The following is a 12,672-nucleotide window of genomic DNA, read 5'->3' as shown; positions in this document are numbered from 1 at the left end:
TATAGGGCCGAAAACTGTTGACAATACAGTACTCAATACCTTGGCATCCATCGCCTTCTGTGGCAATCAATTCCCAGATTTATTCCCCCTTCAGCTAAAGGACTTCCTCCTCATTTTATTCTGAGGTCTGTTGGTATCTGCTGGGACTGTTGTTCCTTAACGGCCTGTATTGGGACTGTTATATCCCACATCCCTATGCTCTGTACGGGTTTGTATTGGGACTGTCATATCCGGCAGCACCTGCTGGTACGTGAAAGATTTATGGTTCTTTTTTTACAACTGCTATTGGCTTGTGTTGGGACTGTTGTACCCGACATCTCCTGCTGGTCTGTGCTGGGAGCTGTTCCTCAGTGTCGGTGACGTCAGGAGAGTGGGCGGGGCTGTCTGTGACGTAATCAGTCGCGGACGTGAGCCTGTGACGCCATCGGGCGGCGCCGGTCGGTGTTGGTCAGCGAGCGGTTCCGGACGGCGGAGCCATGAGTTCGGGTGGCCGCAGGGACTGGCGGTCCGGTGGCGGCTCTTCGGCCGCCGGAGGATGGGACAACAGCTCGAGGGGAGGCGGAGGAGGTGGCAGTGGCCGCGGCCGGCACCCGGGCCATCTGAAGGGAAAAGAAATCGGGCTGTGGTACGCGAAGCGGCAGGGCCAGAAGAGCAAGGACCAGGAGCGTAAAGAGGTGAGGGGCAGTGGGGATATAGGGGAGGGGACCATTGGTGTATGGTAGGGACTGAGGGGTAACGGGTTGGATCAGTTGTGAGGGGTATCGGCTTGGGTGCAGTGTGAGGGGTGAACTGGGATGGTCAAGCTCTGAGAACTTACAGTGAAACTGATCATCTAGAGACTTTTAGGCTCTGCAAGACTTGAAGATTTTCTGAACCATGGGATTTTACTGTTTATTATTTCCACTCATACTGAGAATACAGTGAAAAGCTTGCCTTATGTACTATTCATACAACCAGCACTGCGATATTGTAAGGTAAAACAATCACTGAGTGCAGAGCAAAGTAGAGAAAGTACAGGTGAACAATAAAGTTAAAGGTCATAATGAAGTCGATTCTGGGTCAAGTTTCACTCTTAAGCAAGAGAGAATCTGCAGATGCTAGAAATCCAAGCACAACAGACAAAATGCTGGAGGAACCCAGCAGGCCAGGCAGCATCGATGAAAAAGAGGACAGCCCTGCTGAAGGGTCTCAGCCCGAAACGTGGACCGTTACTCTTTTCCATAGATGCTGTCTGGCCTGCTGAGTTCCTCTAGTATTTTATCTGTGTTGCTCAAGTTTCAGTCTTATTGGGCTTTATTCTTGCACACTACGTGGTCTTGTTTTTTCAGTGATGTGTATTTTAAGGATGCATAAGAAAGAAATTAGGTAAGTTCAAGCTTGTTCAAAGTAAATTTATTATCAAAGTACATCATGGGGTTCATTTTCTTGCTGGCTTTCACAGTAGATACAAGAAATACTATAAAATCAATGAAAGTCCACACCTCAGCTAACTCCAACCCCATACTGTAATGCACAGACAATCTCTCAGATCTAGACATTGTCGTCATCATCATGTGGGCGATCATGGTCTTTCCCTGTCCATGATTGCTCTTGGAAAATTTCTCTACAGAAGTTGTTTGCCATTGCCGCCTTCTGGGCAGTGTCTTTACAAGACGGGTGAGCCCACCTCTTCAGAGATTGTCTGCCTGGTGTCAGTGGTCACATAACCAGGACTTGTGGGATACACCAGCTGCTCATACGACCGTCAACTATCTGCTTACGTGACTTCACGTGACCCTGATCAGGGGGGCTAAGTTGGTGCTACGTCTTGCCCAAGGGTGACCTTCAGGCTAGCGAGGGAAGGAGCACCTTACACCTCCTTTGGCAGAGATGTATCTTCACCACCCCCAATCCAAGATCTAGAGGTAGTAGAGCAAAACTAATACTGCTGAGCCTTCAGGATTATTGGAGTTTTAATTTGCACTTTTAAGCTCACTAATACATTGAATACCGATTGAAAGTCTATGTTGAAACTGTTGCTGAACTGCAGAAAACCCAGACCACGTTCTCCTTAAGTATGGCAGGACAACGGTGGGAATTGCAAACTGGAGGATTCCAAGAAGTGTCTGTGACCCAGTGTTTCCTTAAGTTGGAAACACTGTTGGTGAATTTGCGAGAGGTTAGTACAGATCCAACGAAGAGATAGTTTGGAATCTTAGTGGAGGGGCAGATAGTGTTGAGAAAACATAGTGTCTGCAGAAGGACTTAAATAAAGGCATAGACTATTTTCTAAATGGGGAGAAAAATCAGAAATCGGAGGTGCAAATGGACTTGGGAGTCCTCATACAGGATTCCCTGAAGGCTAACTTGCAGGCTGAGTCGGTTGTAAGGTAGGCAAATGCAATGTTAGCATTCATTTCGAAAGCAAGGATATAATGTTTTGTAAGGCATTCTTCAGGTCACACTTGGAGAATTGTGAGCAGTTTTGGGCCCTCGATCTAAGAAAGGATGCTTGCAAGTAGGTATAAGGGGGATGACAGAGGTATGTTTATCACACAGAGTGGTGGGTGTGTGGGATGCACTGCCAGTGAAGGTGGTAGAGGCGGATAGAATAGGCTCTTGGGTAGGTAGGTACATGGAGCTTAGAAAAATAGAGGGCTATGTGGTAGTGAAATTCTAGGCAGCTTCTAGTATAGGTTACCTGCTTGGCACAACATTGTAGCCTGTATTATGCTGTAGATTTCTATGTTTCTATACAAGGATCTCTTGGCATTGGACAGGGGCCAGAGAAGGTTCACACGAGTGATTCTGGGAAGGAAGGGGTTAAACATAGGAGTGTTTGATGACTCTGGACTGTATTTGTTGGAGTTTAGATGGTGGGGGGGGGGGGGATCTCATTGAAATCTATAGAATATTGAAAGGCTCAAATAGAGTGGATGTGGAGAGGATGTTTCCAATAAGGAATCAAGGCCCCATCAATACAAGAGATTTCCACCATCTGTAGAATCTAGAGCCTTTCTAAAGAACTCATCGACCTCTGCTACACATACAGTGACTTGGGCTGCACTGATTTACCATTCTCTGGCTGAAGAAATTTCTCCTTGCAGGAAAATTTTTTTGCACATTTTTAGAATTTTAAAAAAAATCCCTGATGACCTGACAGCATTATTGCAGCTGAACTTAGATTTAAAGTTAAAAGTCAACTTTCAGAGCTCCATACCTCACTGTGGAATAGTCAAAGTCCTGTCCTGAGCCTTTGTGGCTCATCATCAGGCCAGTGCTTATGCTGGTTTCTAGAGTCTTGAGAGTACGAGACTCCCCCCGCCCCCCCCCGGATAGGACGCCAGTCTATCGCGAGGTTAACCCCCAGCATTTTTTGCCGGTACCCATTTTCAGCTGGGTGGACTGGAGCATTGTGTGATTAAATGCCTTACTCACTCTGCCTCGGCTGGGCTCAAACTCACGACCTTAAGGTCGCTAGTTGAACAACCTAACCACTTGGCCACGGGCCACACCAGTGTGGAATAATCCGATTTTAAATACAGAATCCAACATTTAGAACAGAGATGTGGAGGAATTTCTGTAACCAGAGGGTGGTGTATCAGTGGAATTCATTGCCACAGACGGCAAATCATTAGGATATTTGACGTGGAGGTTGCTAGTTCTTGATTAGTAAAGTCATCAAAGGTTGCATTGAGAAGGATGGAGTTGAATGGGATAATAAATCAGCCATGATGGGCAGCAGACGAGAAAATCTGCAGGTGCTGGAAATCCAAGCAACATGCAAAATACTGGAGGAACTCAGTAGGTCAGGTAGCATTGGTGGTAAAAAAGTACAGTTGATATTTTGGGCTGAGACTTCGGCGCAGGAGTGGAGAAAGAAAGATGAATAGATTTAAAAGGGGAGGGAGAAACACAAGGTGATAGGTGAAACGGGGGGGGGAGGGGTGAAGTAAAGAGCTAGGAAGTTGAATGGTGAAAGAGATACAGGGCTAGAGAAAGAGGAGTCTCCTGCCTCACCATTCAGGCCCCTGAAAAATAGGAAGTAGATCTTTTCCCAAGATTCAAGCTTATTCATCAGTGTACGTTTGAAACATACAGTGAAATGTGTTTGCATTATCGACTAACACACCAGAAGGAGTGCTAGGGGCTGCCTGCAAGTATCTCCACGTAGCGTGCTCAGAACGCTTGGCGTTGCTGAGCATTCCTTTAGAACAGAGATAAGGAGGGATTTCTTTAGCCATTGTGTGGTGAATCTGTGGAATTCATTGCCACAAACAAGCTCTATTCATTGCCGTAGATGCTGCCTGACCCACTGAATTCCTCCAACATTTTGTGTGTTTCTCTTTGTTGATGAGTGGACAGTAGGGTGTTGTGGTAGATGTTTTCACCAGTAGACACTTCAACAGGTTGAAGGAATGGAGGGTCTAAAACAGAAAGAAAAACTTCCAGCTTCTGCTTCATCTCTTGTGTTTATTCTCTTTAATAAGATTCTTGGATTACATTGTCCTATTGGACCTAATGAATCCTTTGCTGGTGTTTCAGTAATTTGGTAAATTGAGCATTTAATTATTCCCTAAGCCTGAAGTCGTGGATTTTGGGGATTTGATACAGGAAAAGGCTAGAGAGTGACATCAGGGAAGAGATCTTAAACACAAAAGACTGACAGATGTTGGAAATCCAGAGTAATACATGCAAAATGCTGGAGATCTCAACAGGTCAGGCAGCATCTATGGAAAGGGTTAGAGGGCTGATGTTTTGGGCCGAGACCCTTTGTTATGTCCTGATAAAGGGTCTTGGCCTGAAACATCAGTCCTTTATTCCACAGGAGACATCTGTGGGACAGACTTCAATTTATAACCTTCTACAACTTGTGGACCTTGCTTATTTTTAATTCAACAATTGCAATCTTTTAATTAATAATTGAGCCATGATGTCTTGGATGAAATGAATTCATACACTACAATTTTTCCCTCCCTTTAGAGGGCTGTAGTGCATATGGATGAAAAGCGAGAGGAGCACATCACCCGACTACTGAACTCAGTCCAGGCATGCAGTGACAACAAAGACCAGCGCTCGTCGCTCTCGGCTGACTTGAGCATGAACTGGAGGTAACTACATTGGATTTTATAAGTGATTTTTGTTTTAAAAAGCGTTATTTCTCAACCCGTGGCCCAGTCAGCACTCTGGTGATGCCTGGATGTCATGCTGATTGAAGTAACACGTAAATTTTACTCGTCTCAACAGCCCTGTACTTTGTTAGAATGGAGCTGTGATGTTCGTTAACTTTAAGGAGTAGAACAAATATCTTTTTATAATTAAAAATAAATAAATTCAGGGGGCAGCACGGTAGTGTCATAGGTAGTGTAACACTATCCCAGCCCCGACGGTCTTTAAAGAGTTTGTACATTCTTCCTAACACTGTATGAGTTTCCTCCGGGTGCTCCAGTTTTCTTCCACATTCCAAAGACATACGGGTTAGCAGGTTAATTGGTCAAATCAACACGTACAAACAAGCTGGAGGAACTCAGCAGGTCGGGCAGCATCCATGGAAACAAGCAGTCAATGTTTCGGGCCGAGACCTTTCGTCAGGTCTGAAGAGGGAGTGGGCAGGGACCCTATAAAGAGGGTGGGAAGGAGAAGACTCGTAGGTGCCAGGTGAAAAACCAATCAGAGGAAAGATTGCTGCCTGACCTGCTGAGTTCCTCCAGCTTCTTTGTACGTGTTGATTTGACCACAGCATCTGCAGTGTACTTTGTGTTTAGGTTAATTGGTCATGTGGGTGTAATTGGGTGGCTTGGCCTCATTGGGTGAAAGAGTGCTGTAACTTAAAATAAAGTAAATAAATAACAGGATTGTCATAGTGTAATGAAAGTTCAAAGTAAATTTATTATCAAAGCACATATATGTCACCATTTACAATTCTGAGATTTGTTTTCTTCTGGGCATTCACAGTAAATCCAAGCAACACAATAGAATTATAGACCGCACCCGACAGTGTGGACAAACAACCAATGTGTAAAAGACAATAAACTGTAACAATACAAAAGAGGAAAAGAATAATATTAAATAAGGATCTAACCTGTTCCCAACATATCCGTGTAGTTATAAAGAAGGAAAGAGAGCGGCTATACTTCATAAGGAGTTTGAAGAGCTTTGGCATGTCAACAAATACACTCAAAAACTTCTATAAATGTACCATGGAGAGCATTCTGACAGGCTGCATCACTGTCTGGTATGGGGAGGGGTTGCTGCAGAAGGTTGGATATCTGCTCAGCTCCATCTTGGGTACTAGCACATCTTCAGGGAGTGGTGTCTCAGGAAAGGCAGCATCCATTATTAAGGACCTCCAGCACCCAGGGCATGCCCTTTTCTCACTGTCACCATCAGGTAGGAGGTGAAGACACACACTCAGCGATTCAGGAACAGCTTCTTCACCTCTGCCACCCGATTCCTAAATGTACATTGAACCTTTGGACACTACCTCACTTTTTTAAAATATACAGTATTTCTGTTTTACTGCATGCTTTTTAATCTATTTAACATATACTGTAATTAATTTGCTTAATTATTATTTTTTCTCATCTATATTATGTATTGCATTGAACTCCTGCTGCTAAGGTAACAAATTTCACGTCACACGCCAGTGATAATAAACCTGATTCTGATAAGCAATAAACACTGAGAACGTGAGATGAAGAGTCCTTGAAAGTAAGTCCATAGTTCAGCGATGGGGATGAGTGAAGTTATCCCCTCTGGTTCAAGAAGCTGATCGCTGAAGGGTAATAATATGAGCGTCAACCCAGATTTTTGAATAATCCATTCACAGCTTTTAAAAGTATGCTTTGTAGAAATGCTCCGAGAACATAAATATTTTCCTCATTGGCTGATTGCAGGCTGTGCACTTGAACAGTTGAGAAGTGCAGGAGCTGCTGACCGTGGCAAGTTGGTTGAAAACTGCTGTTCTGAAATAATCATGTATTAAACATGGAGTCGCTTGTATTTTGTTCCATTGGATGGTCTCGTGCCACTTTCCAGAGAGCATGAGTTCAGAGCAGTTATGGCGAAAGTAACAATCCTGTTTGCAATCTAAATACTGTTGTCTCTGTAGGTTTTCGCAAATAAAGCAAACTGAGGCATCTTATGTTTAATTAAACCCATGTCACATTTTATTTAATTCCAAAAACCTAAACACAAAAGCACGCTAAAAATCTTTGTGCTAATGTTATCACATCAGATTAGGCTCTTAAGTGAAACCCCAACTCAGTGTCGGTGGTTGTGAATTATGTACATTTCTCCCAATTGCATTACCCTACACAAGTTTCCCAGAATTCACTAGAACTGGCCTCCCTCCCTTAGATAAAACGCAGCTTGGGACAACTGCAGGTCCTCTTTTGGAGCAATTCTGAGCCCCAATAGGACCCATGGGAGACAATCATGCCAACACTCATCGGTCAGGGAAGCTCTCAGAGCAGCCTTTAAGAGTGGTGAAATTGCTCTCATAGGCCATTGGACCTTGGTGTGATGCAGCCTAATACTGAGATTCTGGGTCATAGCACCCTGGAGGTCTGATATGAATTGGGGCCTGTGGTCAGAGGAAATATCAGATGGTATGCCAAATCCCGCAACCCAGGTGCTGATGAATGACTGAGCCGCCTCTCAGCCGTCGTCAGTGCTGGAGAGACGACCCCTGACCACCTGGGGTATGGTTCACCATGGTAAGGAAGTGAATGAAACCCCGAGCAGCGGTTAAGAGGACCAACAGGTCGACATTGCAATGGTTAAGCGGTCTCTCAGGGACCTCAAATGTGGAAATGGCGCCTGAAAATGACGGTTAATATTTGCCCGCTGGCACTCCACTCTGGCTGCAGTCCAATCACGCACATCCTTTCTGAGGCCATGCCAAACAAACTTTAGTGCAACCAGTTTCTCCCAGCCCAGATGTGAGACGCCTTAAAAACAGTCCATCTCCAGTTTGCGTGCACGATGGTGTGAGGGTGACTGGTTGAGACATCGCACAGGAGAGAAGCCAACCGTAGGCCTGTGACTGCTGTTCAATAAGCCTGGACCTCTGGGTCAGTACAGTCAAACCCTATGTGTATGATCTCAACGGTTGGCCGTGAAGATTATTTTTCCCTTGATATGTTGTTTATCAGTTGTGACCTCTGATAGATATCTATATATATATATAGGCCAAGTGGCTTTCTGTCATGCAGACCAGGGGTCTGATATTTTGGCCATTGCACAAGGGGCATGTGGTCAACAAACTGATGACCCTCCAGAAGAAAATGTCGGACAGTCAGATAGAAAGCGAGGCTCACGGTCAACAGTGCTGTACCTCCTTTCGGGGGACAGAGCTGCTGGGTGAAGATGGTGAACGATTGCCATACTCCTCCAAATAACTGTTTGTTCACAGTATCCATAATATGGTCAGATGCATCAGTAAGAATGGCTGTGTGTGTTGGGGAGCTGATGTGCTGGTAGGGCTGTGTTAGAAAGGGTTTGTTTGGTCTCATCAAATGCCCCGGTCATGTGTGTTGATCAGTCAAGCATTTGATTAGAGGTATTGCCTTCAAGCACACTGTACAGGGGGAGCATGTTCAGCAGCTCGCGGAATGAAGCAGTGATAGAAATTCGCCGTACCTAAAATCTCCTGTATTTTTTCTGTAGTGTGGGAAGTCCATACCAGTGCCTACTTTTGATGGGAGGGGGTTTCGCACCTTGTGCGGAGATGAGATGGCCGAGCAAATCAATGGTTGACAACCCAAACTGGCATTTAGCAGCGTTAGGAATCAACCCTTGTTGGTTTAAGCGCACGGTGTGCAGAGACGTGTTACATGTTTGGATTCAGATGCATTAGTGTGTCATCCGGATCAACAAAAAGAATGCAGAGTCCGTCAGCCAGTGGAAAGTCTGTGCTGCAGTTTCCCGTCTGAACAGCATGCGCAGAAACTGAAAAGGGCCAGACGTGGTTATCAGAGCCATTTTGGGAATGTCCTCTGAGCCCACAGGCACCTGATGGTAGTCCCTAGCTAGATCGATTTTGGGGGAAAGATTAACTTTCTGGCCAAACAAGTTGAAAAGTCTAGGATGTTTGGGACCGTGTAATGATTAGAGGTAGTCACCTCGTTAAGGCATAGGTAATCACCACAAGGGTGGCAACCACCATCGGACTTGGGGACCTATGGAGGGGTGAAGCCCAGGGGTTGATCGACCAGCGTGCATTTCCAAGTCTTTCCATGTTGGTAGATTCAGCCTTTGCAGCTTTTCTGTGTCCAGTCTATGGGCACATGCCAGTTGAAGAAATGTGGTACTCAGCCCAGTGTTTTGTGACTGTAGTGGAGAATGTGGGCCTTGTGAGGTCTGGGGATTTGCCCAGCAGTCAAGTAAACTCACGTGGTGGTGCATGTGCTGGACAGGGTCGTTATGGGGAACTTACTGGGGAAGCAGGATAACGACCCAGAGTCCTTGGCATCCACAAGCTGGCAATTCTTAAGATCGACTAACAGTCCTTGGGCACGCAGGAAATCTGCACCAAGCAGAAGTGTAGCCACTCTAGCCTGGATGAAGTCCCATGCATAACGTTGCTGACTAAAGCAGAGCGTCACCTGTTATGTCCCATACTTCAGGATCCCGCTGATGTTGGCAGCCTCCAGCGAGGTTTTGTCACTGCCTTCTCATCAATAGGTAATGTTGGTACCACACTCACCTGAGCACCTGTGTCCCACAGGAAGGGTTGCCCTGAAAGGGTGCTGGTTATGAACAGCAGAGAACCCTGGCATCTGGAACCCATAGTGATAACATACCTCTGATGTCTTGATGAGGTGGCTCTGTCAAAGCTGCAAAGCGGTCTGCATTCATACCAAAATAAGCATGGTAAAAACACAGACTTGGCCTTATCCCTTCCTCAGCTCCTGCATTCTTGTGTGAGGGGCCTTGCTGACTGGGCTTATTGAGGCAGGGAAAAGAGAAGGAATTGTGCATCTCTGGCAGCTAATTTTGCAAGTTCCTTATAGTCCTTCATCAGTGCATTAACGACAGCTATGCGAACTTGATCATGCATTTGCTGCATAAAGAGTTCTTTAGCAATAAAAGAAATATCCCAGGAGAGACAGCATATGGTCCATTAGCTCTGAAGGCCTAACATCGCCGAGGGCAAGCAAGGAGAACAACTGCTTGGTGTGTTCAGACTCTGATAGTCTAAAATTTAGTCTGTAAAAGTTGAGTTTCAGCAATGGGTATTTATAGTATTCAGGCAGAATTACTACTCTCAGCTGTGGAATTGCTGAGCGATGCTACAATGTAGTAGAGTTTGGTGTCATTGGCCGTGATTTCTTGCAGAGTGAATTGCACCTTGGCTTGTTCAAACAAAGCAACAAATTTTGCTCCCAAAACTCCAGCAAAACTCCAAAGCGACTGTGTTGGCTGATGTGTTCAATAACTTTGGAATCGTCCTAGAGCATTGGGGTCATAAAGTAGGTTTTTGCAAATAAAATGAAGTGAGGCATTTTATGTTTAATGACCATAACACATTTTATTGAATCCCAAAAGCTAAGCATGAAAATGTGCTAAAAATCATGACATCATGTCGGACTAGCCTCTTAAGTGAAACCTCAACTCAATGTCGGTGGTTGTGAATTATGTACATTTCCTCCAATTACAGTACCCCAAACTACCACCTCCCTCAATCTCCATCTGTGTCTCTCTTCAGAATAGGACCTTCACATTCAGGCTCTAGCTACTACCATAGGGAAGGAGGTACAGGAGCCTTAGGTCCCACACCACCAGGTTCAGAAACAGTTACTACCCTTCAAACATCAGGCTCCTGAACCAGAGTGGATAACTTCACCCACCTCAACAATGAACTGATTCCACAGCCTATGGGCTCACTGTCAAGGACTCTACAACTCATGTTCTCAGTATTGTATTTTTTTAAATTTGCACAACTTATTTTCTTTTGTAGATTGGTTGTTTGTCAGTCATTTATGTATAGTTTTTCAGAAATTCTATTGTATTTCTATTTTCCTTATGCCCACAAGAAAATGAATCTCGGTAGTATATGATGATGTGTAAATACTTTGATAATAAACTGACTATAAACTAATAATAGCTCTTAGGGGATTGCAAAAATTTGGTGTGACATCTAAGACTTTGACAAGCTTCTATAGATATGTGGTGGAGAATATATGACTGGTTGCACCATAGCCTGGTACGGAATCACCATTGCCCTCGAATGGAAAATCTTGTAAAAAGTAGTGGGTATGGCCCAGTCCTTTATGGGTAAAGCCCTCCACACCATTGAGCACATCTACTCGATGCTGTCACAGGAAAACATCCATTATTGGGGATCCCCACGACCTGCGACATGCTTTCTTCTGGCTGCTGCCATCAGGAAGAAGTACAGGGGCTTCAGGACTCATACCACCAGATTCAGGAACAATTATTCCCCTCAACCATCAGGCTTTTGAACCAAAAGGGATAACTTAACTCAACTTCACTTGACTCATTACAACCTATGAACACACTTTCAAGGACTCTTCATCTCAAGTTCTCAATTATTTCTTGCTTATTTATTGTTATTTTCTCTTTTGTATTTGCAGTGTGTTGTCTTTTGCACACTGGTTGTCTGCCCTGTTGTCTTTAATTGATTCATAATTCTTGGATTTACTGAGTATGTCCGCAAGAAAACAAATCTCAGTACATATTTGTACTTTGATAATAAACTTACTGGAAGTTTGACTTTGGAGTCCCATTTCTCTTTCCCATCTTGACTGTTTGCTCAAACTCTCACATGTACCTAATTCATTTCAGTATTTTGTGAATATCCTGCCCCCTCTGCCTCCCCCGTCACCCTTGCAAAACAGCTTGTGTTGGAACTAGGAATCTGTTCGAAATGACCTGGCGTATACTGCAGAAACTACTGTCAGATTTGTGCTGTGACAATGTCAAACACTGACATTTCCGCTATCATTACCATTGCAAGTGATTCTGTGAGGATTCAGAAAAGATTCACAAGTATGTTGCCAGAAATGCAGTTTGGGCTGAACTATTATTCTGCCTAGTCCCATCAACCTGTACCCGGATTATAGCCCTCCATACCCCTCCTATCCATTAACTTATTTCTCTTGAAATTGGACCCACATCCACCATTTCCTCTGACAACTCGTTCCACATTCTCACCACCCTCTGTGTGAAAAATTTTCCCTTCATGCTCCCCTTAAACATTGCTCTGGTTCCAGCTTTACCAATCTCAGTTGAAATAGGGTTGAAGGGTAATAACTGTTGCTGAACAAGGTGGTGTGGGACGTAAGGCTCCTATGCCTCTTGCCAGATGGTGTAGAAAGAGTCGCATGGCCTGGATGGTGGGAGTTCCTTGATGAATGCTGCTTTCTTGTGGCAGTGCTCCTTGTAATTGCACTCTCTGGTGGGGAGGGCTTGGCCTGATAAGGACTCGGATGTAACGTATAGTCTTTTCCATTCCTGGGCATTGGTGTTTCCAAATCAGGCTGTGATGCAACCTGTTATGATACTCCCCACTGTGCACCTGTAGAAGTTTGCCAAAAAGTTTTGGTGAATCTGCACAAACTTCAAAGCAAGTAGAGTTGCTGTCGTGTATTCTTTGTGATTAAACTTATGTGCTGGTCCCAGGACAGGTGCTCTGAAATGTTAATGCAAAGGAGTTTGAGGAGTATG

The 12,672-nt window shown here is 44.6% G+C and overlaps 1 protein-coding gene across 1 annotated transcript in view; it reads left to right on the top strand.

Moving 5' to 3' along the window:
* The first annotated feature begins 426 nt into the window (after positions 1–426).
* Positions 427–12,672, top strand: part of dhx36 (DEAH (Asp-Glu-Ala-His) box polypeptide 36) — a 129,272-nt gene continuing 117,026 nt past the window's right edge. The window contains exons 1-2 of the mRNA XM_073041640.1: positions 427–674; positions 4,963–5,090. Coding sequence (XP_072897741.1) covers positions 477–674; positions 4,963–5,090 — 326 coding nt within the window. The 5' untranslated portion in view covers positions 427–476. The remainder of the gene's footprint in view (positions 675–4,962; positions 5,091–12,672) is intronic.

This window comes from Hemitrygon akajei, chromosome 3 (genome assembly GCF_048418815.1).
Source record: "Hemitrygon akajei chromosome 3, sHemAka1.3, whole genome shotgun sequence".
NCBI lineage: Eukaryota > Metazoa > Chordata > Chondrichthyes > Myliobatiformes > Dasyatidae > Hemitrygon > Hemitrygon akajei.
This window is presented reverse-complemented; position numbering and strand designations above follow the sequence as displayed.